We start from the raw sequence: 26043 nt of genomic DNA, 5'->3' as shown, positions 1-26043 counted from the left end.
CTGCACATGTTGCTGTGCTGCTTTGAGTTGCTAATTTGGGCACAGGAGGAGCACAAAGATACAGGTCTCTTCACTGTGGCCTTTCTGTGCGGAGGGATTGGACTGACCCTTACCTGCACAGCCAGCAGTGGCAGGGTGGATGGGGTGAGGAGCCCAGGCTCTAATGCTCTGTTGTCCCCCTTCATGCAGGCACGCCGATATTCCTGAGTCGTCCATCTGCTACGCAGGAGCGCTGCTGGACTCTGTGATCAAGAGTGGGAAACAGGTACAGTTGCTCCCCAAATGCAGGGAGCGTTTCCTTCTCTCAGGGAAGGGAGGTATGGGAAGAGCTGTAGGGAGGTCATCTCTGCTGCGTGGACCTGAGGCACCTGGGTGCTTCCCAGGGTGCTTGTGTGCACTACATCTGCATCATCTAAGGATACGTTGTGGTCCCACTGTGTTCCATCTGTACCTTTTCACCTCTTACATCCTTCAGGACACTGGCCAGGCTCTCCTGTGCCTTCATCCTGCAGATCCACCTGGGAAACCCAGGAGAAAGATCTTTCCTGTTCTGGTGCAGAGTCCTGATCGTGCATACCTAACGCTCCCTAGTGCTGCAGCTGATTGTGCACTTGAAACAAAGAATGTCACTTTGAGACAGAAAAAGATGGGTTTTGTAGGCTGGGAAATGTCTCCACCTGTGCTTCTTTCCAGCTTCTGGAAACTTAAAGCCTGGAGATGAGCTGTGGGCAGTTTGGCACCACTTTGCTGGTATTTGGTAAAACCAGGGACTTCTACCTGGTTGTTAAATGGAGGAGGAAACTTTTTTCTCCTTAAGAGTTAAGGGGAACAGATGTTACCAAAGAGTCTCTTGCATGGGGGCCGTTCTGAAGTCCAGCTCAGCCATGTGAAATTAGCCTCAGCTGCAGTCTGGGCAGAGCCACTTGTCAGATTTTGGACAAAATGTTAATTTGCACAGCTTGCTGTGTGGTGAGGCAGCAAAATCTCTGCACCATGTCCCTGCAGGGTAGCCTGGGATGAGCAGGGGTGATAAAATCCATTGGTGAGAGGATGCACTTTTCAGGTCCTGAGGGCCTTTTAGGAGTCTGATTGTAACCAGTCCTTGCGGAATGAAGTAGAAATCTGCTCTTGCATGCAGGGCTGTGGGCAGGGGCATCTCTGCTCTTCCAGCTGCTTATGTGCAGGCAGCTCGGGGGGCCTGGCGTGGTGGAAGGATGTGGTGGATGAGGGGAGATGGGTGGTGCAGCTAGCTCTAGGGATAGGCAGCCTCCCCTGGGCCAGGGTTTGTCGTTTGTGGTGTGCCCTGCAGAGGGTGCTGCTGCTCTGCTGTAAAGCCTGGGCAGGCCAAATGCACACAACTTGATTCATCTGTGTCTGAACTGAGCTGTTCAGCATCAGTGATGTCTCTTCCTCATTTCAAGCTTTTCTCCTGTGATTCAGGGTGGTGGAAGCTGCAAGGGCAGCAGCAGTTCTTCTTTCAGTGCTCCCCAGGGTTCCTGAGATGATCTGGATATTTTCTGCCCTTGCTTTTGCCATGCTTTGCATTTCTGCCTTGGCTAAGAGCGTAGTCAGAGCAGCTTTTTGTTAATTGTTGCTTCTGCTGACACTCCAATAACCAGATGAGAGGCAGCAGCAGAGCTCTTGCCTTGTCAGTTTGTGATCTCTTTACCCCCAAATCACTCCTAGCTTCTCTTTTTCTAGGCAGAAAGTTGGCAGTAGAGCTCTTGTGCAAGACACTAAGGCAGCAACAGGAAATCACTTCACTTCTGTCTTGAAATGCATCTGGGATGCCTGAAACTGCTGGGGAGCTGCAGACAGATTTGTTTTGGTCTTCCCTCTCTCATTCACCTTCCTGTCTTTCTGAGCACCTCTGTCAGGTGCTGCTCTCGGACAAAAGTCCCAGCTCCTTGACCTCAATGCTAGCTGCAAGTGAGGCAGGGCGGGCACCTGTGCTACAGAAGTGGGAGAGGCAACTGCAGAGGTGCTCTCCGTGTGTCCGCAGGATTCGGGGACCGGCGAGGAGGCCATGGTCAGCATCGTCTGCTCCTACGATGACCTGAGCCGCAAGCTGTGGAACCTGGAGGGGCTGCCGCTGACGGTGACGGCTGTGCAGGGCGTCCACCCGGCCCTCCGCTACACCGACGTGAGTGTCCCTGGGCACGGCCCCTGTGGGGGTGGTTTGTAAGGGGTTTGGGGGAGCCTCTGGCCCTGTTCGGGTTTTGGGAAAGAATCAGTGGTTCTTCTGTAGCCACTGAGAGCCCTCGGGGTGGTGCAGTGTCTCCTCTCTGCTGTCTCACCCTTAGGGCTGAGCACACAAGTTGCTAAGCTCTTTGTGCTGGGGGCAGGAGGTTTGGGGGCTGGCGTGTGCAGGGCTGTGGGGTTTCTGCTCCCTGTTCTCAGTGCCCTGGTGGCTGCTGTCTCGCAGGTCTTCCCTCCTATTCCCATGAAGCCGATTTATTCCTTCCATAAGCAAATCAGGACCAAGCGCTTGCTGCTTCCTTCGGAGGAGAAGCCCTGCCCAGCCTACATCGCCCCTATGAAAAGTAAGTGGGGAGAGATGTGAGCAGGAGAAGATTTGGGGGGGGGAAGCGGAGGGAAGCATCGATGCTGACACCGTCACCGCTGCCTTTGTGTCCTGTAGGCGGGACCAGAGCTCCAGCTCCTCCTGCTCCCCCGCCATAACCTCTAAGTCCCAGCCACCCCCAGCGAGCACCCCGTCCCTGCGTGGGGCTCACTGGCCTCCTGTTGTCCCTTTGCATCCAGTCATCTGCCACATGGAAGGCAGCGGCCGCTGGCCGCAGGACAAGGAAGCCATCAAGCGCATCAAGGCAGCTTTCCACCTCCAGCTGGCCGAGCTCCTCCAGCAGCAGCACCAGCTGATCTGCAGGCCTGCAGTCACCCACACGGACGTGTACAAGGTAGGGGGGCGTGGGGGCTTCCTCCAGAGCTGTGGGCTGAGGGTGCTGTGGTAGGGGGGGGCGTGCAGGGGGTTATGGAGGTGATCACAACCGGGATTCAGGTGCAAGGCCCACCAGGAAGAATGGGAAGACTGGACTGATGTGTTCACGGAGCACAGCAGCCTGGTTGTATTGCCACCAAGCCTGACCTGTGCTTCCCTCCCCATCCCAGGATGGCTATGTTTTCCGTCTCCAAGTTGCCTACCACCGAGAGCCCCTGATCCTGAAGGAAGTGGTTACCCCAGAAGGGATGGTGAAGTACGAGGACACAGAGGAGTCTCAGCAGCTGGAGCTGGAGACGTTGCATCGGCCCTATCTAACCAGCTCCCTGCACGGGTACGTGAGGCAGAGGGCATGGGGCAGGCAGGAAGGGGCCAGGAGCCCCTGTGGAGATGCCCTTTGATGATGGAGGGTGGTGGTGTGGTGAGGAGCTTGCTGTGGGAAGTAGTTTTTCAGCTCGCCTTGTGAGCTGGTGAGGGAGGAGAGGGGAGAGCTGGTTGTCCCTGTTGTCACATCAAAGGTCACCAACATGGGGAGACAAACACCAAAGAGCAGTATGATTAGAGGGGAATGTGTAGCAGCATTTCCACTTTGTTCCCTCTAAAATCTCAGCACCCACAGTATGTTCTGTGCTTGTGGTGCTGGACACGTGTTTCCAGCAGGTGTTGATCCTTCTCTTCTCTCCTGCTGAATGCAAAAAGGGTGTTTTGGGTCCTGGGATGTGTCTGTTGAACACTCGCAGGTATTTGTCTGCCTTCTTGCAGGCTCCAGCAGCAGCACCCCGTCTTCGGCAGCTCCTGCCGGCTCGCCAAGCGCTGGGTCAGCGCCCAGCTGCTGAGTGACAGCATCTCTGAGGAGTGTGTGGACCTTGTCGTGGCCTCTCTCTTCCTCCACCCAGCCCCCTTCACACCGCCCAGGTGAGGATGAGGAGCACGAGCTGGCCTGGTGGGAACTTGAAGCCTTTTTCTTTACCTGGGATGAAGGAGGCGTGGGGTGGCCTCTGGGTGCTGGTGGTACAGCTGCTGTGTTTAATTTTTCTTGAGGATTGGTGGGGCTCTGTATCCCAGGGCTGACAGTGGGAGAACTGGGGTGAGGGCCAGCACGCTGGCCCTCCTGGGTTCCCTGGGAGGGATGTTACAGCAGTGCTGGTGGCTGCAGCTCGTGTTTGTCCTGGAAGGAACTCCCGAGGGAAGGGCAGAAGGTCAGCTACTGAAAGCTGAACGGAGCTGTGTGTTGGTAAATAATCCCTGGGGGTCAATTGCTTTCTGGCCTCTGGCAGGTGGGCTGGATACAGCTCGGAGGGAGTGAAATGAAGTTAAAGGCTGTCTTTGTGCTCCGTGCGGAGCCAAAAGGTTACACTAACCTGTGCTCAGGATCTGGCTTCCTTCCCCAAAACAGGAAGAGTAATTGCCTGATGCCTGGAAAGCTTTACTTGTCTCCTAAAATAGCCTGCTAGCGAGAGCCCTACCTTCCCAGATGTCTCGTTTTGCGAGCACGTTGTGCTGCAGCGAGGCAGGCACAGTGTGAGCTTGGCCAGCATCGTACAGAGCTGCCCTGGAGATGGGAGCAGCCCTGCCTCTGGTTCACCCCTGCTCTATTCCCACCTGTCCATGTTTTGGGAGATGCAGGGACAGTGTCTCAATTTCTCTTGGTTTCTTTTGTGTGGAGAGGGAGGAACAAAGGGGGAAGACTTTCCTCAGGGCCCTGGAGAAGGGGAAGCACCTCATACTCTCACCTTGAGCATCCCTTCCTGGGCTACGTGTGGCCTGGGCACCACTAAATCACTTCCAAACCCTGTTCCTGCCAAGCTGCCAGGCCGGGGGAGCAAATACCAGTGTTGAACTGTTTTTTGTCTTGTCTGCAGCTCTCCCCAGGTGGGGTTTCTGCGCTTCCTCAACCTGCTGGTGACCTTTGACTGGAACAACAACCCCCTCATCGTCAACCTGAATGCCGGCCTCACAGGTGAGCGGGCAGCACGTGGGCCGGGGCTGTGGGAAAGCTGTGGTGTGAGGGTGCTGAGCCCTCCTTTGGGCAGCCCCTGGGTTTTTGGATATGTGAGGACTCCCAGGTTTCTGCATGGAACATGGAGATTTTCTATCCATTTCCTCTTCTGCTGGGTTTAACCTGGCTTTGGAGTTGGGTTGTGGCTTTGAGAGCCCCACTGAGCAGCCTACATCACAGGGGCTATCTGCTGGTTCCCATCTGTGAGACACACAAGGAAAAAGGGTTGCAGTCCTCTACTGTTTGTTATCTCTTGAGCTTTGAGGATTTCCTGGTAAATGTCTCTGGTTTCCAAAGGAACATTTTGGCACATCCAAGTGGACCTATGCCCTACGCTCTTATTATTTTGTCTGTTGATCATCTTTTAGGTACCAGCTGTCTCTTCGTGCGAGCCAGAAGAGACCATGGGATTGCCTTATCTTTGTTGGGGTGCCAGGGTGGGTGGGAGAGCAACAGTTAGTGTTTAAAGCTGATTTATAAGAGAAGGAAAAGCTGCTTGGGAGTGTGGGCAGGCTCATGGAGGGAGCAGCTGTTTCTGTGGGTTTCAGCACTCCTCCAGTTTTCTCTTTTTTGGGAGAATGGGTTTTTGAAACTGGTATTTTTCTGCACTCCGGCTTCTTTTAATGAACAAAATGGGAAGTGTTTTTGGCCAAAGAGCTGCTTTTTCCATTTAGAAACAAAGCAGAAGACTCTTCAGGTGCAAACTCTCTTGTTAGCTTATGACGTGAGCTCCCAGCGACTGCAGCTTGAGCTGTGTCTGGGCCCACGTGAGAGCGCCTGGATGAATTCAGAGCTAAGGTCCACCCAGCCCTGCGTCCTGTCTCCAAAATTCTCTGTTGGCAGATGCAGAGGGAAGCACAAGATCAGAGCAAGTGCGGAGCTGATGCTCCCCTCCCAGCCACTGGCAGTATTCATTGGTGCTTGTTTCTCTGCTGGGGAGGTCTGTCCTCTGTCCTGGAGGGCTTGGTGAGAGCCACCCGCTGCTTTCCCTGCAGAACCACTGGTGGGGCTCAGCCCCAGGATCATCTGGCTCTGTATGGCAGCAGAGCAGGGCCAAGGCACGGTGGGAAGGGACAGAAGACAGCTGCACTGCTGGGCTCACCACCTCCAAACCTTCCTTGGCTGCAGCCACCCTCATAGCACGCCCTGGTTTTATATGTGGAGGGATTGTGTGCCCCACCACCTCTGGCCAGCAGCATGCTGAGAGCTGGGGAGATGCACCCAGTTGGGTGTCAGCATGCTTTCTGTTTAGCAGATGAGAAAAAAGAGCAAATACCCTGTTCCTAGTTTAAAATGTGCTGGGAAGTACCCAGGCTGGGCTTGCAAGGAAAAACAGGCTCATTGAAAACTAAAAAAATCTGTCTGGTAGTGGGGCTGTGGGGGAGGAAAGGTGACCTAGAGAATTCTTCTCTTCAGTGGCCTCCTGTCTCTATGTAAATGGCTGTAATATTTCCTTCGTGCTTCTACACACTCTCCACGGTCAGCAGCACATCCCTCTGCAGCTCGTTTCGCAAGGTCTGCAGGGCGCTGAGGTCTGGAGTTGGGATCAGAGGGCAGGAAAGGTTAAAAGCACATTGCACCACCCTTTTCTGGACTGTGATACACGGGCACGGGGGCTGGTGGAGGGCTGTGGGTGCAGCAGAGCATCTCACCCAGCTGCCTGCCCTCTGCAGACGCCGACTGCACAGAGATCAGGAACAAGTTCATGGCTGCTCGCTCTCGCCTCCCCGTCATGTTCATCGCCACCCCTAAAGACCAGTGGAGCTCGGTGTGGACACGAGAGCAACCCTCAGCACAGGTGAGCTGGGGCTCCAGATCTGTGCCTCGTGGTGTCTGGGGCATTTCCCTGCTCCCGGTGTTGGGGGGAGCTCCGCCAGCCCTGTGGGTGGCTGGGGTTCCCCCTGCATCCAGGAGTTTTACCCTAAAGCTCTTTTTCCTCCCCAGATCCTGCAGCGCCTTCTCGTGCTGGCCGCAGAGTCTCTCCGAACCCTGGAGGAGCAGCTCATGGACCCGCTTGGCAGCCAGGACGTGAAGGTAACCCCTTGGGGCCCCACATGAGGGTTTTTGGGTTCTGGCAAAGCAGATGGGAGAGGAGCTGGACATGGAGAAGCTCCAGCCAACATCATGTGGGCTGGAGGCTGCCCCCTCCAGTCCTGCCCCTGTGTGCATGCGTGTGTGCACAACCTGAGCTCCCAAACTCTCCCCAACTCCTGCAGTGGGGGAACGGCTCATCCTGGCTCCTAACATGCCCTGGGGCTTTGCAAAACATCATTTGATTCTTCCCAGCCTTGACCCTTCTGGTTTAACCTTAGCAGAGCTTGGCAGCAGACACTGTTGCAGGACTTCTTCTGATGGCATTTAGGTTTGGGTGAGCTTGCTGGTGTCTTGACAATGGGGGAGGAATTGGAATCAAGCTGGTCTGAGCTGTTGGGGTGAAGAATAGGAAGTGGTGTGAGGGAAGACCTCTGGGAAAATCCACCTAGCAGCGTTTCAGACTGTCTCAGTGTGAAGTGTCCCAGGTTCTACTTCCATTTAGAAAAGATTAGAGAGTGAAGGGGAGGAAAAGTCAGGCTCCTCTGTGTACCAGGACTGTGGTCCTTCAGCAGCAATGAAATCCAAGTCATTGCGTCTTCTCTGCGTAGGGAGCAAGCTGAGATGTGGAAATCGTGTTTTCTTCCACTTCTTTCAGGTGTGTTAGTGCCCTCATCTGTAAAACAGGAACCCTTGATTTTGCCCGTAAAGCTGCAGAGGAGGTGTGAAGGGCTGCTGGGCCAAGTGCTGCTGATTTTGGCAGCGCTGTGCCGTGTTTAAGGGTGGCAGGTGCTGGCCAAGAACCATGAATGGCTTCGCTTGTTTTACCTCCTCCCCTGGCTGCCGGTGCTGTTGCAGTTGGACCCTTCCCCATGGGGGATGGCAGTGACACGAGGAGGCAGCTGGTCGGAGGAGACCCTTGTGTGGCAGTTAGGGGCAGGGCTCAGAGCTGCATCCTGCTCCTTTCCACATCCTTTTTTGCTGCTGACCCTGCTGGGCATTTGGGATGCTCTGGGAGCCTTTTTCATTGAACCCGACAGGTCAGGAGAGATGATGGCATAAAGGGACGAGGGCAGCAGAGCAGAGGCTTGCCTCAGGGTACAGCTACGTTCCTCGCATCCAAGGGATGCGCTGCTTTCTAGTGATGAGCTGTGCAGAGCCTTTCCACACTCCCTGAGCCACGTAACTGCGCCATCTGCTCCTTTTGGGAGCCCATTGTGGGACGGAGGAAGAGGAAGATGATAACAGGCAGAACAGCCGGTAACTACTCTTCCTTTCCGTGTCAGGGCCAGGCCAAATCCAGCTTGAAAAGGATCCAGGATGTTGTGTGATAGGGTGATTATTGGCTGTCCTCAGCGTGATTCCACAGCTGCCTGCCACTTTGCTCCTGGGTGGGATGGGTGGGACCTCCTGCTCCTGCACAGCAGGGACAGGGACCTCGGGATGCTGTCTGTCTGTCTGTCCTGGGGGAGACAGCCTGTACTTGAGCTGGAGGCTGCGAAGGGTCAGGGCTGAGGCTGCGGGGATGGGGTGCAGCCTTGGTGGGGATGTTTCCTGTAGTGATTGAGAGGGGAAGCTGCAGGGCTGGTTTATTTCAGGCTTGTGTTCATCCTTATGCTGCTTTCCACCTAGATTTGCCTGGACTGTCTTGTTGTTCCTCTGTGTTCCCTCTCTGGAATTAGCATTATGGCCAGCTGTGATATTTTGGCAGCCTTTGTGTATCTTTATGGGATCTAACGTCCATTTTGGTCACATTCCCAGGACAGGGGTGGGTGTCTCTGAGCAGCCCCTTGGGGGGAAGCCCGTGCTAGTAGCTTCTTGTTCCTTGCATTATTATTTATTACTGAAGGAAACAAACCTGCTGGCTCCCAGTGCCTTTGAAAAGATGGGTTTATCTGCAGCACTCCCTGTACTATGGAAAACGTGGTGTGTGAGTGATGGTAAATGAGGGGAGAAAAGAGGTTTTGGCCTGGCTGGGAAGTGGACATGTCCAGTGTAGTGTTTCCAGTTCAACAGTGAGTATGATGCCACTGATGATGCTGTGGCCCTTCTCCAGCCACAAGAGTGACACTTTATTTTCTTGCGTGTAGGATGTCAGCAGGGTGTCCTGAACCCCCATGCATGTAGGGACTTGCTTTGGGCCCAGGTTGGGTTACCATTTCCTGAGGAGAGCAGAGGGGCTTGAGGGAAAAGTTTTTGAGGGGGCTGAGAGCTGGAGTGGCTTAGAGTCAGTCCCTGGCTCTACCACTGGCTCGTGCTTTCACTGTGGCCACACCACTTAATCCCACTATGAGGGGAGGCTGCTCACTCTCTTCTCGAGCTGCAAACTGTCTGATGTGAATTGAATGACAAACCCCACAAAGCTCCCTCCCTCCTTCACCTGCCAGCTTGGCTGTACGGGAGTGTCCTGGGAAGCACAGGCACGTTTATTCCATCTTCCTCCCCCTCCTAGCTGCAGCCCCTGCATATAGAGTTCCTTATTCCAAACACTGGGCTTTTAACATCAGGCTTTGTGCCTGGTTAAACTGCTCAGGGTAAAATACGCAGCTTCTCTGAGAGTCAAGTGCTGTTGGGGATGGAGGGAGCTGCAGCCCTTCCAGCTCCCTCTGCAGATCCTCTGTAGCTGCTGGGCCCTCTGTGCCAGGGAAGGGGGCTGGCCTGTGGTGAGCAGAGCTTCAGCCATAGCCTGTGAAGAAGGAAATAAACTTGCTATTTACAAAAAAAATAAAATAAAAGGCAGAAATTCCTGGTCTTCCAGTGACATCCAGCAGCACCTCTAGGAGGCTTTGGCTTCTACACTTGAGTCTGACTGACCCCAGGGTGGTGAAGGTTTTGGTAGGACACCAGCAGCTGCTTCAGGAAGGCTTTGTTTTAATTTGAGTGGAGGAGAAAGGCCATACACTTCTTATCCCGCTTCATTTTCTGTGTTTTTGTTTGTTAGGTTAAAACATCATTTACTCAAATGGATGAGGGGGGGATCCAGGCGCACTTACCTGCCCTTTGGAGGGAGGTATGTCAGCCTCTGAGGGGAGCTTGTTCTGGCGTGCCGAGTCCTAGCTTAGGCAGCTGAAGCTGAGAGGACTTGAAAAGCCAAGCAGTGGTTAGTTATGACAGAGTCACATTCTGGAGGGGCTTTTTTTTTTCCTGTTCAGGCAGTGAAAAAGACTTTTTGACGTGGCTTTCACTTCTGCTGTGTTTTTTGCTGGAAGTATTACAGAGGAGATCTACTTGCATGGGGACAGTGCCTGCTACAGGGGCTGTAAAATGATTTTGTCTTTGCTGATCTCACTGCTTTGTTGTGTGAATGCTCCCAGGCCAGCTGAAAACAGCTGTTTTCAGGCAGCCCTTACCTGGGGAGCCGTGTGTGGTGAAACAAAGCAGTGCTGCCATTCGGATGGCATCGTTTGCTTGGAGGCTGGGAAGTGGACTTGAGAGAAGTCTGAGGGGAATGCTGCTTCCCTGGCTCAGGCTCACCCCAGCCACCTGCTGCTTGTCAGGTGTCCTGGGGTGAATCGAGTTGAGAAATAAAAACAACCCAGAGGTAGGGAGAGGTGTCCCTGCAGCCTCTGGTCAGGCCCAAAGCCTTATTTTGGGTGGCAGCTTGGCCAAGTTTACCTTAGGCTGGGGTTAGGCTGTGCTGGGGTGGGTCTGAGCTGCCCTGGGGCTGGGCTTGGCTTGGGGCTGGATGTCTGAGCCCTGGTGTGATGGGGCGAGGAAGAGGAGGAGGAGGCTGTATGGGTGAGAAGTGCGTGGTGTGCTGCAGTTGCAATGGGGACCTGTGATCAAAACTGCAGGTCTGAGGTGAGCCGGAGGGCTGTAGCTCCCAAAAGAAGCTGTTGCATGTCCATAGCATCCTCCTAACCCTTCAACTTGACCTCCCTGGTCCTCCTTCCCACCCAGTTCCTCTTGTTTGTTGCAGCAAAATTCTTTCTCCTCCCTCTGGCCTGTACAGCTGTCCTTCATTTTCCTTAGGGATAAATTTGTGACAGCGTTTCCAGAGCTGCTAACCTTTTTGTAAACAAAATATGGGGCTGGGAGGAGGGGAGAAAACTTGCTGAGGCAACTTGGAGTTGCTTCTCACATGTCTGCCAGTGGGTTTTTTTTTTTTTTTAATTTGCATTTATATTTGGGTCACTTGGGGATGTGCCTCTTCTTCTGTGGATGCAGAGATGGGTTTGTGAGCTCTGTCTGTGCTCTCACAGGGATACAATAAGCCACGGGCGTCATCTGGGTGGAAAGGCAGCTCTGAGTGGATTAGGGCTGGGATTTGATGCTGGTCACTGGTGGTGTTTGTGTGTGTTCCTTGGCTTGGCTATAAGCCAGCCCCAAGCAGTGGGTTTTCTGACAGCGCTGTGCTGAGCAGTGTCCAGTGGCTCTGTTTGTGTCCCCATGTCATTTACTCCACAAAAACGTACAGGCAGTTTTAAGGTTTCCATTTGAATACAATTGCATCCAGAGTGCCTGATCCCTCCTGCCCAAATATTTGTGTCTGGGATTGTTCTCTTCCATTAATGGGGTCTGTTCTCATCCTCTGCTTGCTGGAAGATGCTGCTGCCCTTTGGGACAACCTCCTGGACAGACGGGGCTGTCCTGCAGCTCCTTGTGTCCCCTGGGTTTTTTTTGACTCCCTCCTTCACAGGGTCTGTGACTGTAGCTGGAGGGAACCACCTTGCCCCCTGGAAAGCTCTTCTCTAGGGCCTGTCCCTTAGTCACAGGGACACCAGTTAGCTTTTTCTGCAGACCTGGGAACTCAGTGGGGTAGAAAAGGCAGCCCTGCAGGCTGGGTGTCTGCTGTGAGTAGGGAGCAGCTCCCTTGGCAGGGGGCTTAGCTTGCTGGACACTTGGGCTGCAGCAGTCAGGTGCATCCTTCCTGCTGCAGGGAGCACGTAGCCTGTCCACCAGGAGATGGCCACAGGTGCTGCCACCTTGCTCTTGACAACATCCTGGTTACAGCTTTGATTTTGCTGCTTTAAGGAGAAGGGGATGAAATACAAACATTGACTTGGGAAATCTTTTACATCTGCTGCTTGCCTGTGCCCTACGTTTGGTGTTTTTTTTCTTCCATGCAGATCGCCTTCCGCCCTCCCTTGGATCTCTACGATGTCCTCATCCACCTGAACTCCAACCAGATTCCTCGGCACCTGGAGGGCGTGGACCGGCCGGTGAAGTCGTTCTCCCGGGGGGTGGTGAAGAACAGCGCGGGAGCGAATGTCCTCTTTCCTGTGGTGGATTACGACCCTGTACAGTGCTACCTCCAGGAGCTGAGGGTAAGTCCTTTGGGGAGCTGCAGGGGGTTGTCTGTCATTAATTCAGGTCATTAAGTGCCTGCTGTTGCAGGTGAGGGTAGATTTAGATTTTTAGGAAGACATTCTTTACTCAGGGGTTGGTGAGGCACTGGCACTGGCTGCCCAGTGAAGCTGCTGCCAACAGGTGCATGCAACATTGAGGCCAAATGCTGGCCACAGATTTGTTTCTCTGGGGCTGGTCCTCATGTGATGGCGGGGAAAGTTTAGTAAAGTGGGTAAACAAAGAACACGAGTATCCAAAAGTCATCAGCCCAGTGCTCTTCCACCATCTGGTTGTGCCAAAATCTCAGCAAGCTGGGGTGAAACACCAGGAGCTGGGTGGCAGTGGGATCCACGTGACATCTGGGCAGCAGATGTGCAGCCTCTGCCTTTTTGGGGCTTTCTGGCTGTGCTTGCAGTAGCTGAATAAATTATTGTGTGGAGATGAGGGGCAGAGATGCCCTTTCATCAAAAACTGGCTTGACTCTCAAGTGATCTCCTGCCCACAGAGGTAGTACTAGGAAGCAGTATTAGAACACAGGAACCATAAACTTGCTTTGTAAAGAAGGTGCTGTGCAGATCTCTGGTCCTGTTTCCCCCTCGGAGCTGATGCAGCTTGGACATTAGAGAAGGCTGTGCAGAGCCCAGTCCTGTTGAATGCTGATATCTCCAGGGATGGAAATTTCCTTCATTCTTGTGCTTTTGTCTCAATGTTTGATCATTGCTATTGTGAAAGTTTATTTCCTAATACCTGAATGACATTTCCCCTGTTGCAATGTGTGTTGATTCCTTGGTCCACCATGGCAACTGTGCTAGGGGCAGCTTCCTGGAAGGCAAGTCCTCAATTCAAAGATACCTCGAGTAAGACATCAAAATCCCCCCCAGTTCTCCTGTAAGTGGCACTGCTCGTTTGCCTGGAAGGATGGGGAGGAGAGGGAAAGGAGGTGCCCAGTGCAGGGTGGGAGGTCTCCTGCTTCTGGGAAGGAAAGTGGTTGAGAAGCTGCAAGTCCCCCAGGCAGATTGCAGAGACCACTGGGAGACTTGTTGGGGTCCAGGACGTGTGAGATGGAGGGGGAGGAATACCCTGCACGAGAAAGCCCAGTGACTGGGAACAACTTAGCATTTCAGTCTCTCTGCTGATGTCTGGATCTGAGATGGAATCTCAGGGCAGGCTCCTCTTTGTTCTCTAAACAACTAGGGTTTGACCTGCCACTATGAAACCTGGACACAAGGCATATCCCTGGTAGGAAATGGAGTTTAAGCCTGAAATCTTTCTCCAGCCCATGCTGGAAGGGAGGATTAGAGCTGAATGGAGTCTTTCAGCAGCTGCCAAGATGCTGGAGATGCCTGTGTGCATGGGGCCAGAGCTGCTGCATCTCCAGAGAGGTCAGGTCTAAGTGACTCTTGTGGAGACCTGGCAAGAGGCTGACTTCTTACTCGAAGGGGAGTTGGAGACCCCTGGAAGAGCCAGTGGGGAAAGCAGGTTCCCTGGGGAGGCTGTCAACAGACCTGCAGCAAATCTGGCAGTGTAATGAGGCACTTGTCAGGAAACTCATCAGGGTGTGTTGCAGTAAAAGCACTTTCTTGTGCTTCTGCTCAACTTACTGTCTTCAAAGAGATGACAGCAATGACTTTAGAAGAGAAGAGTGCAGATCTTTCCTGGAAAGCAGTTTTAATTATCCTAAGGAATTGACCTAATTGATCCACTCAATTACGACATCCAAACTGTCTGAATTTCTACTGCCTGTTTTCTCTACTACAGGTAACACTAGACTTGGAATAAGGTTTGGTTTGGGTTACAAATTACAGCCAGCCATAAATCCAGTATACCAACACTCCAGCAAAGAAATGTGTGTACATGCAAAGGTCACCTTGCCTTGTTGGAAGCAGTGTAATGCTCCCAAAGAGGAGCACGCAGTCAGTATCTCTTTCTTTTTTTGGCCTGAGGGTGCCTGGGAGGGAGCAGAGCAGGAGCTGGTCACAGGTTTCTCAAAAGAGCAAGCTTGGGAGTAGGGAGCCTGGAATCTGCCTCGGCAGCCTTTTCTGGGGGACATTTCCTGCTGTTGAAGGCTCTGAGGTAGGTATGGCTGTGTGTCCCCTGTGGGCATCATGTGGGAGGTGTCCTGCAGTACCAGCACACTTGGCTCTTGTAGCTTCCAGGTCAGTAACAGGCAGATCTGAAAGGACTGATTAATATCTCTGGGTAAACAAGTATTTTTCCTGGAAAAATCAGAGGTAACAGCTGCGTGTGAAGGAGTTGCTTCTGGGCACCTTTGCTCACGGATTGCTCAGCCATGTCAGAAGGCCTCAAAAGCAGACTTTGCACCTCATGGACACCACCAGGCAGGTGATGCAGAGCTGTCGGTAAAATTTACCCCACCAGTAATCATCCAGCCCCGTGTCTTGGGGTCCTGATGCATGGCCTTTGCCGTGCTTTCACCTGGTTGCAGTTGGTAGCCCCTCCAGCATCCTTGTGTTCTCCCTCCCCTGGTTTTTACTGCTCAAAGCAGCATTCAGCTTCTTGTCCTGCAGGCTGGGAGCCCTGGGGCAGATCCAAATGCAGTAAGATGTTGGTACTGGAAAGGAGTGTGGCAGCAGCAAATCCTTACAGAAGATTTTTGGATGAGAACGCCTTTGGACACAGAAGTGGCTGGCTTTGACTCAGAGTAATTTGCTCTGCCTTAATAGCATAAACCACAGAATTGAGCAACAGGGTTGTAGCCGTGGTGGTTTTACAGCAACAGAGGGAGACATCTGCCATGCAGCGATGCTGTGGGATTTTGTTTTCTTTTTATGGGCAGAAAAGAAATACCTTTTAACGTGGCAAGCTCCGAAAAAGTCAGATTTTTAAGTGTCTGGGCATGCTATTGAGCTGAGAGGGACAGGGAGTATCCAGTGACCTTGGCTCAGTAACCAGGGCACCCACTTCTGTCCTGCCCAACCTGTTTGCACTGAGAGATGCCCTGTTGTTCTCAAATCAAATGGGTAGGCAAGGCAGGAGTGCTCTGGAGCTGGAAGGTTGCTGCATGCCTTCCCCCAGTAGGAGAAAATAAAAGAATAAAAGGAGGGGAGGTGCTAAGTCCTGACTGCTTTAATTTTTCCTCCTTCAAGGAGATGTGCTACAGGAACTGGTCTGATTGAGTTGATCTGGTGCCTGAGAGGCTCTGGGTAAAGATGAAAGGCTGGTCATGGCATTCAGACAGTGAATCCTTAAATTCCAGGACAGATCTGATGGAAAAGGCCTGTTCTGGGAGTTGGTCCAGATGAAAAGGCTTTGCAGACAGATGCTTTTGAAGGAAAGCAGGTGCCAGACATTCCACAAAGAGGGCTTCCCTTGCGCCTCAGCCTGGAACCAGGCTCCCCAGTGCCAACTGTCCCAAGCACCTTGGTGAACAATCCCTGGGTCAGGTCCTCGGGGATTCTCCAGCAAGACTAAATCAACCTTAAGTGACTCAGCTGAGGTTCCCCATCACGACTGCAGGTTTGAGTCGTGGCTGCCATCAAGCAGTGGGTGCAGTTCTGCTCCCTTTGCTGGGAATGTGGCGTAGCTGTGTCAGTCAGCACAGCTCATGCTCCAGGGTGGCTTGGGTCTCTGTTCCTCAAGGGAAGGTCTTCCTGCCTGCATCCAGTGAACCCAGTGGCGATGCTTATGTCCATCTGCATCCATTCTGCAGCTCACGAAGCCTGAGGATCTCTCGTGTCCTGAAGCCATGAAGCTCTGATTGTCTTGCAAAGGTCTAGAGCTGTTCTTTCATGGAAGGGAAAGTTGAGGGAGCCTGCCTGAGCCCTCTCAGTCTGTGTGTCTGTAATGGCTATTAAGACTTTTTTTGCAAGGTCTTTGGTTTCACTGGATATGAACCACTCTCTCTTTGAGATTTAGCTTTCTCTGGTTGCATATACCTGTTAAAGAGCTCATTTCATCTTATACAGAGGAGATCTTTCCTGTTTGGACAAGCACGAGTATGTTTCCTGCTTTCCAAAAAAAACCAACCTTCCTCTAAAGCAGGTACTTCCTCTAAATGTGTTGTACTGCACCTTTGGACAAGACCTACCTGGAAGACTTACAGCCCTTTCCTTCCTTTTGTCCCGCAGTGTAGGAATGTGTGTCTTGCTAGTGCATGCTGAGAAGGAATTAATGATACTAAAAGTTCTTGTCTCTTACAGCATGCAAGTTGTGGTTATGGGATGTAGCTGGAACTGGGGAAATGTTTTCAGGTCAGATGGCTCCCTTCCTGCTTTGACTGGCCTAACTCCTCCTGCAGCATCTTTCAGAAGACAAAATGGAAAAGCTTTGGTTTTTGTGGCACAGAGGAAGCATTTCTGTCTGGATCTATGCAGAAGTGGCAGGAAATTCCCTGCCTTTACACCTGCAGAGCAGCTTCATGACCCTTACCACAGTGCCCAGGGTCGGGGTGCGTGTGTGCACACTGCTGTGTATCAAAGCATCTGTTCCTCGTGCTGCTTGGCTGAGCTCAGAGGCTGCCTTTGGTTGGATTTCTTCTGTGTTGGGAATGCTTTCCTCCTTCCATAGGAAGGGACTTTTGCTTGGTGGACCAGTGGATGAAGCATGTTTACTGATACAGCCAGGAGGCTGTGCGTGTACGGTTTTGGTGACAATATGTTTTTTTTTCCCCTCCCCACTGTGCCATACCTACTTGCCACTAACCTGAACCCCCAGGAGGGCGATGCTCACGTGGCTCTGGTGAGGTGCTAGGAGGTGGAACAGTGTGGATGGGCTAAAAGACATTTTACTGTGGAAATCCCAAACCTAACATTCAGGTTTCTTTTCTCTTTTAAATCTCCTCTGATACAGAAACAACCCCATCCTGTGTTGTTTTTTTTTTTTTCTTTTTTTTTTTTTTTCACAGTACTCCTTGCTTTGTTTGTGTGTGGGGGCTGGCTCCATCTGTATCATATACTGTGGGTATTGGGGCCAGGTTGTGTCAGCATGACAAAGGCTTTAAAGCATTAACCACACCTGTAGTTTGTTGGAAGTAAGTAGCTTTTAATAGAGTTTTATACTGTCAGGTCCCTCACTGAGAGCACTTAAATACTTCTAACCACTGAGTAAATGTTCAAATGGCAGAAGTATTCATCATCTGCATTGTACCAGGAAGAGCTGCTAGGCCTATTTCAGAGACCTCCCCAAATTTTGTAGCAGAAGTGGTGCAATGGGAGCCCGATCTCCAGGTGTAAGCAAGCACAGTGGAAAAGTGGGTGGATAAATGGTTAGGCAAAAAAACCCACCCCTAAACAACAATAAAGTAGTTGCTTAACTAGCAAGTGCTTACCTCATAGCGAAATCCGTGCTTCAGCCCCAGCTGCTTAATCCAGTAATCCCATTTCAGAGGAGGGTATTGTTTTACTTGCTGCCTTTCTGCATCCCTTTGGTTCTACCCAGATGGCTCCCTACAGACCTTGGGGTGATCTTCTCCCAGGCACTTTGCCCAAGTAACGAGGCCCCTCTCGGTCACAAAATACAGATCCCTGGTACAAACTGGGAACCAGGTGTAGGGTTTGCTGGTGGTCAGGATCCTTCTGATCAGGGAAAGCTTTCCTTGGGCCTTTAAAGCTGACTTGTGACCAAAGATATGGCTGCTTGGGAAGGGAGCAGGGGTTCAGATGTGGTCCCCACCTTTATCCATTTTCTCACAAACTTTCCCTTGCAGGAGGTGTTGGCAAGCTGAGGCAAGCCCAGTGGCACTGGGCATGGAGTATGGGATGTGGAAAGGGAGGTGAACTCTGTTTGCTTTTACTTCCCAAGCCTCTGTACAAACAGAAGCACGGTGACTAATGCACCAGACCCTTTTAATGCTGCAGTTTCCCAAGAGCTGGACGTGCATCTCTGCAGCCTGGGGAAGCCGGCTTGAAGCGTGGGCCTTGCTGGGAGCAGCACGGTAGCAGAAGCTCGCCCTTCGCTGGGGTTTTGAATTGGATGCTGTGGTTTTCATCTCAGCCCTCTGCTCCCTCCTGGGTGTATAAAAGGTGCTGGGTATCAGTCAGAGCAGTGGTTTTATGGGGAAATGAGCTGAGCCTGGGGGGATTCCTTTCCTGCAAATGCTTCTGGTTCCTGTCCGAAGTAAAAATACCTTTCTCCTAGGGAGCATCACGTGGCACTCAAGACCTCCCCCTGCAGACTAACGGGGCTTTTTCAGGTTGTAACACGCTCTGGTCCCCTTTGATTCAGAGAGCTGTGCATCAGCTGTCATCGTGCCGTGTGCTTTGCCCTTTGCTGAGCTTTCCTTCCCTCCTGCCATTTGCCTTCTGGCACAACTGGGAGTCTTCCTTGGTGACCGGGCTCTGAGCATTGCCCATCCCTCTCAGCTGAGAAGCACCAGGGCATGTTGCCTCCTCCTCAGTGTGTTTTTAGAAAGTGGCCAAACCGTCTTGAAAAACCAGGTAATGCCCTGACCAGCCTGGCCCCCTTGAAGGTCCCGTGCAGTGGGGTGAGCTGGCAGGTCCCCGGACCTTCCCTGCTTGCTGGCCTAATCGTGTCGCCCTCTGTTCGTGCTGCTTCAAGTCCCAACTCATAAATCTGGTTGTGAAGGTTGCAGACAACACTGCCCCTCCCTGCTTATCGGCTCCTTACACTTAGAGTGCCACCCCACCCTCTGGGATCAGTGGTAATACCAACTCAATCCACCTTTTCCCTCCTCCTGCTGCAATCCTGCTGTGTCCATAGATGGTGCCTTCCAAACTTGCCTTTATTTTTTTTTTTTTTCCCCCCATGCTTATCATCATAAAAACCTCATGATACAATGATGCCAGAGGAGACCTTTCTTCGTAAGAGCATGACAGAGATGATGCTGGGGAAAGTAGGGAAATGCAGTTGCCGTGGTCCTGTTGGCCATCAGAAGGAAGAAGAGGGAGCAGAGGGACTGCATTTCGTGCAGTAGGTTGCTCCAAAACTAGCAAGGCCATATGCAGAAACTTGCCATGCACTGGTGTTGCAGGGGTGTCTTTGCTCAGCCCATTAAGCACGTGCGTTGCCTGGTGCAAGCCTCCACCATGATGAGCAGGTATCAGGGAGCAGCTTCTTGGCTGCTTGCTCAGCTGCCCTTGGGATGTGTATCTCTAGGTACCAGCGTGTTGAGTGCTGAGCTTTTGGGACAGACCTTTGGGTTTGGAGTTGCCTGCATGTGGTGGTGTTTACTCCTGCTGCAGCGCTGGGAATCCAGCTCACGTGGGCTTGGGGGAAGCCAGGCTGTGGGCTTCAGTCAGCTCTTCTTGCAAGCTCCTTTTGAGCCCTCCTGCCCAACACCATCAAAAGAGGTTACTCTTTTTTTTTTGACACAGCTGCTGAAACATAGCAGCAAGGAGAGCAGATTCCTTCAGTGCCTCCATCAAACGTTTGTTTGCACATCATAGGGCTTTGTGTAACTTGAGATTTCTGCTAAGTGTCCTTTTGGGATGCTGGGTGTTGACAGCTCGTGCGGTGTTTGTCCTGGGGAAAGGAGCTTTGATGCTCTGGTTGCACAAGATTGTAGAGCTCTAGATGCTGACCTTCAGGAAGGCCTTTGGTTGGGGTTTGTCTTTGCTGCCTTGTAGTGAAACTTTCTGTGGCAGGATTGCCTGCTGGGCAGGACCAGCAGGCCTAGAGCTGGTTGTATTCTCTGGGTGCTCTTGCAGGCCTGTGGGAGGGGATGATTGATTTTTCTCCTCTCTGGGACAGCCAGAGGTAGCTTGCAATCAGATCTGCGTGCAGAACTGAGGCTCTGCACATCGAGGCAGCAGGAGGCACTCAGGACTTGTCCTTACGCTGCTTTCCTTCTTGGAAATGCACTGGACGTGTTGCAGGTTTGGTCCGTGCTTGTGCAGAGCTACTCTGTGTCACTGGGAGGGACGGGCTCTGGTGCTGCCTCTGGGCTGTCTGGCACAACCTCTTTGTTTTCTCCCCAGGATGCCTTCAGTGATCTCGCCTTGTTCTTCTATGACAAGCATGGTGGGGAAGTGATTGCAGTGTTGTGGAAACCTTTGAGCTTTCAGCCTCAGCCTTTTAAGGTGAGTTTTTGACTCTGCTAAAGGCGTGTTGACTTTATAACCTGAAAGCTTGGAGGGCTTTTTTCTGTAATTGTTGTGTCTAACTCTCATCTGCCCAAAGCCCTTTGAGAAGTGGAACTAATACTTCTGTCCCAGTCTTAGAAGGGGTGAAACCAGGACAGGGATGTGGCTACAGTCCTGCCCCCCTCCAAGTCATCAGCAGAGCTGAGAAGGGAATGTGCTGTTGGACAAGCCTAGCACCATGCTCACTAGGTCAAAACAAAGCAAAACAAAACAAAAGCAAAAAAAAACCCTCTCCACTTCAGGTTCTGTTCCCTGGTCCCCTCCTGGGAGGTGGGCAGTACATCGTTGCTGAAGGTGTTTGGTGTGTGCAGCAGGCTGTCCCATTCCTCTGGGTGTCTCTTAACAGAAACACCTGGTCTGCTAGGAGCTGGGGTGGCAAGCCCAGGTTTGAGGTGCTCAAGTCCCGTTGTTGTACAGGGAAGTACTCCAGCTACAGTGTGTGGGTTGGCGAACTCTAGAGGGTGGTTAAACGAAGTGTGAGGCACACTGGAGTGATTCATGCTGCTTTCTATGAAGGAAAGACGCAGAGAAACTGGTGACTCACAGCTCAGAGTTGGCAGCCCAGGCTTTTCTGCTGTCAGTCTCTGCGTGATTTATCTCCCCTCTCTTCATGGCCAGGGGGCATTGGCCATTCAGCCTAGCTGCAGTTGTGAAACCCAGTTATTCATGGTGGTGAAACGAGAGGAGGAGATGCTGGCATCTGAGTTGAACGTGGCTTGATTAAACACGAGGTGTATTTCTTCTTTTTTTTCCCATCCTGGTGGAGCCAAAGATCTCTTCTGTCTCAAGGTCCTGACACTCTGCAACAGAGCAGAGCACAGCCAGCTCTTAATCCAGGGTCACGCTGTGGTGCCTGGTGTTTTTGCATACTGTCTGCTCTGTTTGCACAGGCTGCATGTGTCCATGTGCTCTTTTCCCATCTCCACCATACCCTGACAGTTATTTCTTGTCCTCCCTTACAGTCTTTGGACTGTGGCTACAGAATATACCCTAAAAGGGACAGGAAAGGCCACTCGTGCGCTTCATTATCTTTAATAAGGTGGTGGTGGCAAGAAGCGGTGTAGTGGTGTGACAGGGGTTGCATGTGATGGCAGGAGGGAGATCTAGGTCTCTTATTTGGGGCTTACGAAGGTTGCGAAGCAGCTCCCAGCAGGTGCTGTCATTTGTACATTTTTTTTGTGCTGTCATTTGTACATTGTTTGTGTCCTGCAGGTCTCCAGCATGAAAGGAAGGATGGTGTCAACCATGAACAACGAGCTGGTCTGTGTTCCCAACGTGGAGGCAATTCTGGAGGACTTTGAGGTTTTGGGAGAAGGCCTTGTCAAAAGAGTGGAAGCTCGAACAGAGAAATGGACTATCTGAGACCACTGCGAGGTGTAAGAAGGACCTGTCCTGAAGCAGTTTGTTCGCTCCAGGACCGTTCCACTTTATAAATCAGCCCTTTTAGGAAAGGGCTTAGGCTTTTTACATTTCAGAACTGTGCATCTGACTCTATTTATCTTTGTATGGCTTGTTCAGAAAAGTGATGGGACCTATTGTTTTTAAGAATGCAGATGTCTTTTTATTTTGAAAAAAATATAAAAATGGGTTACATTTTTTTAAGTGTTCCTGTTCATTATAGGAAACAAAGTAGTGTTCACGTGAAAACTTCAAGGCCTGAAAAATCTGTCTGGAGTGTGTGTTAGGAAGGCGGTTTCCTGGTTCGTAGCAGCTTCTTTTACACTCGTGGCTGGCAAAACCAAAGAAACACTGAGCCGTCTAAAAAAGAGCAGATGTTCCCTTTCTACTTGGCTTTGGTGAGGCACATCTGGAGCCGTATGTCCAGTGCTGGGCTTCCCAGTAAAAGAGATGGGGACACTGGAGTGAGTTCAGGCAAGGACAGTGAGGATAACAAAGGGGTTGAAGCATCTCCTGTAGGAGGAGAGGCTGCAAGAGCTGGGGCTATTAAGCCTGGAGAAGAGAAGGCTCAGGAGGCTCTTACCAGTGTGTACAAATACCTGATGAGGGAGCAAAGAAGCTGGGGCCAGTCAGTGGTGCCCTGTGACAGAATGAGAGGCATGAGCTGAAATGCAGGTAATTCTATTTAAAACACTTGTTGAAACCATGAGGGTGATTGAACACCGGAACACGTTGCCCAGAGAGGTGGTGAAGATTCCATCCCTGGAAATAACTCAAAACCCAACTGGATGTGGTCCTGGGCAGCCTGCTCTGGGTGACCCTACTCTGAGAAGCAGGAGTTGTTGGACTCGATCTCCAGAGGTGCCTTCCAGCCTCTTGTCTGAAAAGTTCTCTTTTTGAGAAGTAAGAGAATGCACTAGTCCCATTCCCCTCTTCCGACCAAGGCAATGCACATCCTGGCAGCAAACTGCAAGGAAATCATGTGTGGGGTGAAAGAAATCAACCTGCTGACAGCAGATATTGCTGAAACCAAAAATAGATCAAGCTTGGAAAGACAAATGGATGTCTAGGCAGTCTGATAACTGTAGACAGTTGTTGCTTGATAAAGGAGCGTTTTGGATGGGTTGCCAAATCTATTGCTTCAAGGCCTATCAGCCTCTCCAGCTATGAGAAGTGAGGATTTGTGGAGGAGAGCTTTTTTTCTTTTTTTTTTTTTTTTCTTTTACGAATGCTTTCTCTGAAGTATTTGAAAGCAAGCTATGGCAGAGACAGGGCACTGGGCTGGTGTTACATAGCCAGTGTCCGTTTATCTGTGTGTGGAGGCACAATGTGTCATACAGGACATAGACACCTCTCATAGACATCCTCAGTTTTGGGGTGTGAGTATATATGCTCCATTAAAATGACAAAAAGCAGTTTTTGCTCTTCTCTGTGCCAGCAGTTGAAAGAGGCTGTATGTCATGACCTTTGCCCATCTATTGCTTGCAAGATCTTTTTTTGAGAACACCTAAACTAAAAACTTCTAAAGCACTTAGTGGGCAAAGCAAGCATCAAACCCGAGAACAAAGCAGCACTTTCTATTGCTGCTGTGACCCCTGAAGATGCTGACAAGTCCATTAGTAAACATGATGCAGGCAGTGATTTCAACAGCTTGCAGAAAGTAGTTAATTAGGGATTATTGCTTAAAGCTGCTTTTTGCTTTATCATCCTCTAGATATTCAAGTCGCCCGATCTGCCTTCAGCGATGGCTGTAATCTTCCTGGGTACCCAGATTATTTCTGCTTTTTGCCCCTATCTGCCTTCATTCCGAACGTGCAGCCTGACATGGATCCTGTAAATCTGCCAACAAAACTGTTGGAGAACCCTGGAGTGGCTGCACTGGTTGTGTGTTCGCTTCCTCTGCCGATCTCTCCACGCCCCATCCTGCCCTTGCTTTCCCCCTTGCTGTGTGCTTCAGATGTGCATCGTTTGGGCTGGGGCACCCTTGCTGCATCTCTCTCCATGCTTTTCCCCAGGGCCAGAGGCGTGCACTGAAGCTGATGCTCGCTCGCAGGGGAGCAGAGCTCCTCCAAACGCGCTGCTCTGCCAGGTGGCTGGAAGCTCCTTCTCCCCACTTCCCTGGGGCAGTCAGAGGGTGGGGCATGAGGGAGTGCTGCCCCTCGCTGGCTCGTTCCCTGGCCAGGAATATTTACGGAGAGTGGTCTTTTGCAGCTGCTAGTGGTCTTCCCTGCCCTGTCCTCCCCAGTAGGGCAACTCAAGGGACATGTGAAGGATGTAACCTGCAGGGGAAGCCCTGCAGCACTGCTGCTTTTATCTGCTTCTCTCCCCATGTCACACATTGCATTGCTATTTCCTTTCTCTTAAAAAGATGTAAAGCTATGTGTATAGGACTACATGCACCAGGCATTGGATTCCCTCTCCGCTCCTCCATCCTTTGGCAGCACTGCCATGCGCTTTCTCCTCTCTGTTTTTGGGGAAAACACTGCTGTTTGCAAAGGGCTAGGAAGTGCCCAGGCTGGCCTATGAAAATAACGATGCCAAGTTACCTGATGAGAAATGAACTCGCTTGTAACCAATCCCTCGTGCAAGTACCAACCTGCTGGTGTTTCACAAGCTTATGCCAGGGCTCAGCAGCCAGCTGTGAGCTTAGGTCAGGCCTGTGCTGATGGATTTTCACCACCACCAAAGCTTTGTAGGTACAGCCCTGGTGCAGAAGACGTGTGCTGCATCCCCCTCAGCTGGAGGGATGGAGCTGAGGAGAAGCATGTTCTGGGGACAAGGGGAGAATGAAGGACTGCTTGCAAGGGCAGCAGCCTTTCTTGCTTGCTTGAAGCGATGAATAAGGCTTAAACTTGACAAAACCAGCTCTGAAGTTTTGGGAAACCTCATTGTTATCCATAGGAGCTGCCCTGACAGGGATCCAGTGAAGCGAAATGGTCTTGCTGCCATGGGGCGTGGTCATCTGCAGTGCTTTTAGGGACTGGATGTTGGTGTGCTCTCATTTTTTTTGGGCAACAGGTAAATAACAGAGGACAAATGAGGTCTCTCCTGCAAACTTTATCTCCTGTTGCCTGACTAACAGGAGTCCTGTTGACTCCTGGTGTACCGTGACAAATTTCCATTGTGAAAGCTTGGGGCAGGGCCCAGGTTATTCAGAGCAGGCTTATTTAACAAACTGTTCTTGGTTTCCACTTCCAGGGAAGTGAGTGGGCACTCGGTTGCTTGCCTCTTTGCTTAGCTGTGGTCCATCCACAAACAAGAGCTGCACAAACACGGGGCTGCCCTGGGGAGCCTTGGGGTGTCGCAAGAGGCAGGACTGGGGGGAGCTCGAGGCGATACCGCTGGGTTTTGACGTGTTGCCACCACGGGATTCGTAGGCGTTGCTGCCACGGTGATTTTGCAGAGCGATAGGAGGCCTTTGAAGCTCTTTATGGAGGGCCTGTTGTGTGTGAAGGGTGAGCACAAAAGGGCAGGTGTTCCCAAATATGAGGTTGGGCTGTGACGGGGATGCACTTAGGGAGTGGGTGGGTCAGCTGAAACAGGACTCAGTGGTATCTGCTTTCCCGCAGACCATCCCCAAACCTGCTGTGTCTTCCTGGGCCTTTATCTGAGCCACCCATTGGGCAGCTTTCTCCTGAAAAGTCAAAATCTTGTACAAGAGAAGTGGTTGTTGGGAGGCGGCTGGTGTTGGCTCTGCAGAGAGGATGATGGACGGAGCCTTGCTCCTCACACCAGACCCCAGTTTGCCAGACGCCCATCGTAGCTCTGGGCAGCAATCACGGGGCTTTTGGGACAAAACTGGGGAAACAAGTTGGTGAGACACAGCTGGGAGGGGGGCGGGTGATTTGAGAGGTGATGGGATGATGATCAGAGCAGTTTGAAAGCTTTGGGGTTTGCCAGCCTGCTGAGTCTGGGCAGCTGAGATATTGAAGGTGTTTTGGGTTGCTGTGGCTCTCAGACTTTGGGATGACCCCCTGAAGGGGAGAAACCTGTGTTTTCTTGAAATAAAGGCACACTCAAAGAACATCCTGCTTGGGCACCCAAAAATCACTGGTTGTTTTTGAAAACCTTTAGCCTAAATTTCCATGGCTACCTGAAGAAGGAGCAGATGTCTCGTTTTCAGCACAGAAAGGAAATAACCTCCTTTAGGTTGCTGCACATCTCCCAGACCTGTTCCTACAGCAGCCGTGCTGCTTGGGTCAGGGCTGGCTTGTTTATCAGGGTTTCATTTCTGAGGAAAATTCTCTGAACCTGAAGCATTTTTCCTGGCCAAGGCCGCTCCTTTCTGGAAGTGCTGCTGACAAAGC

General features: G+C 51.7%; 1 protein-coding gene across 1 annotated transcript in view; it reads left to right on the top strand.

Annotated features, from left to right (window-relative positions):
• Positions 1-21940, top strand: part of NOL6 (nucleolar protein 6) — a 28681-nt gene extending 6741 nt beyond the window's left edge. Inside the window, exons 15-26 of the mRNA XM_032205896.1 lie at positions 190-265; positions 2003-2143; positions 2426-2543; positions 2764-2918; positions 3130-3293; positions 3722-3874; positions 4822-4919; positions 6632-6756; positions 6903-6992; positions 12059-12256; positions 20174-20275; positions 21551-21940. Of these exons, the coding sequence (XP_032061787.1) occupies positions 190-265; positions 2003-2143; positions 2426-2543; positions 2764-2918; positions 3130-3293; positions 3722-3874; positions 4822-4919; positions 6632-6756; positions 6903-6992; positions 12059-12256; positions 20174-20275; positions 21551-21700 (1570 nt within the window). The 3' untranslated portion in view covers positions 21701-21940. The remainder of the gene's footprint in view (positions 1-189; positions 266-2002; positions 2144-2425; positions 2544-2763; positions 2919-3129; positions 3294-3721; positions 3875-4821; positions 4920-6631; positions 6757-6902; positions 6993-12058; positions 12257-20173; positions 20276-21550) is intronic.
• The last annotated feature ends 4103 nt before the right edge of the window (positions 21941-26043 follow it).

Source organism: Aythya fuligula, chromosome Z (genome assembly GCF_009819795.1).
Source record: "Aythya fuligula isolate bAytFul2 chromosome Z, bAytFul2.pri, whole genome shotgun sequence".
Lineage (NCBI taxonomy): Eukaryota > Metazoa > Chordata > Aves > Anseriformes > Anatidae > Aythya > Aythya fuligula.
Note: the sequence above shows the minus strand (reverse complement) of the source record. Positions and strands in the feature narration are given on the sequence as shown.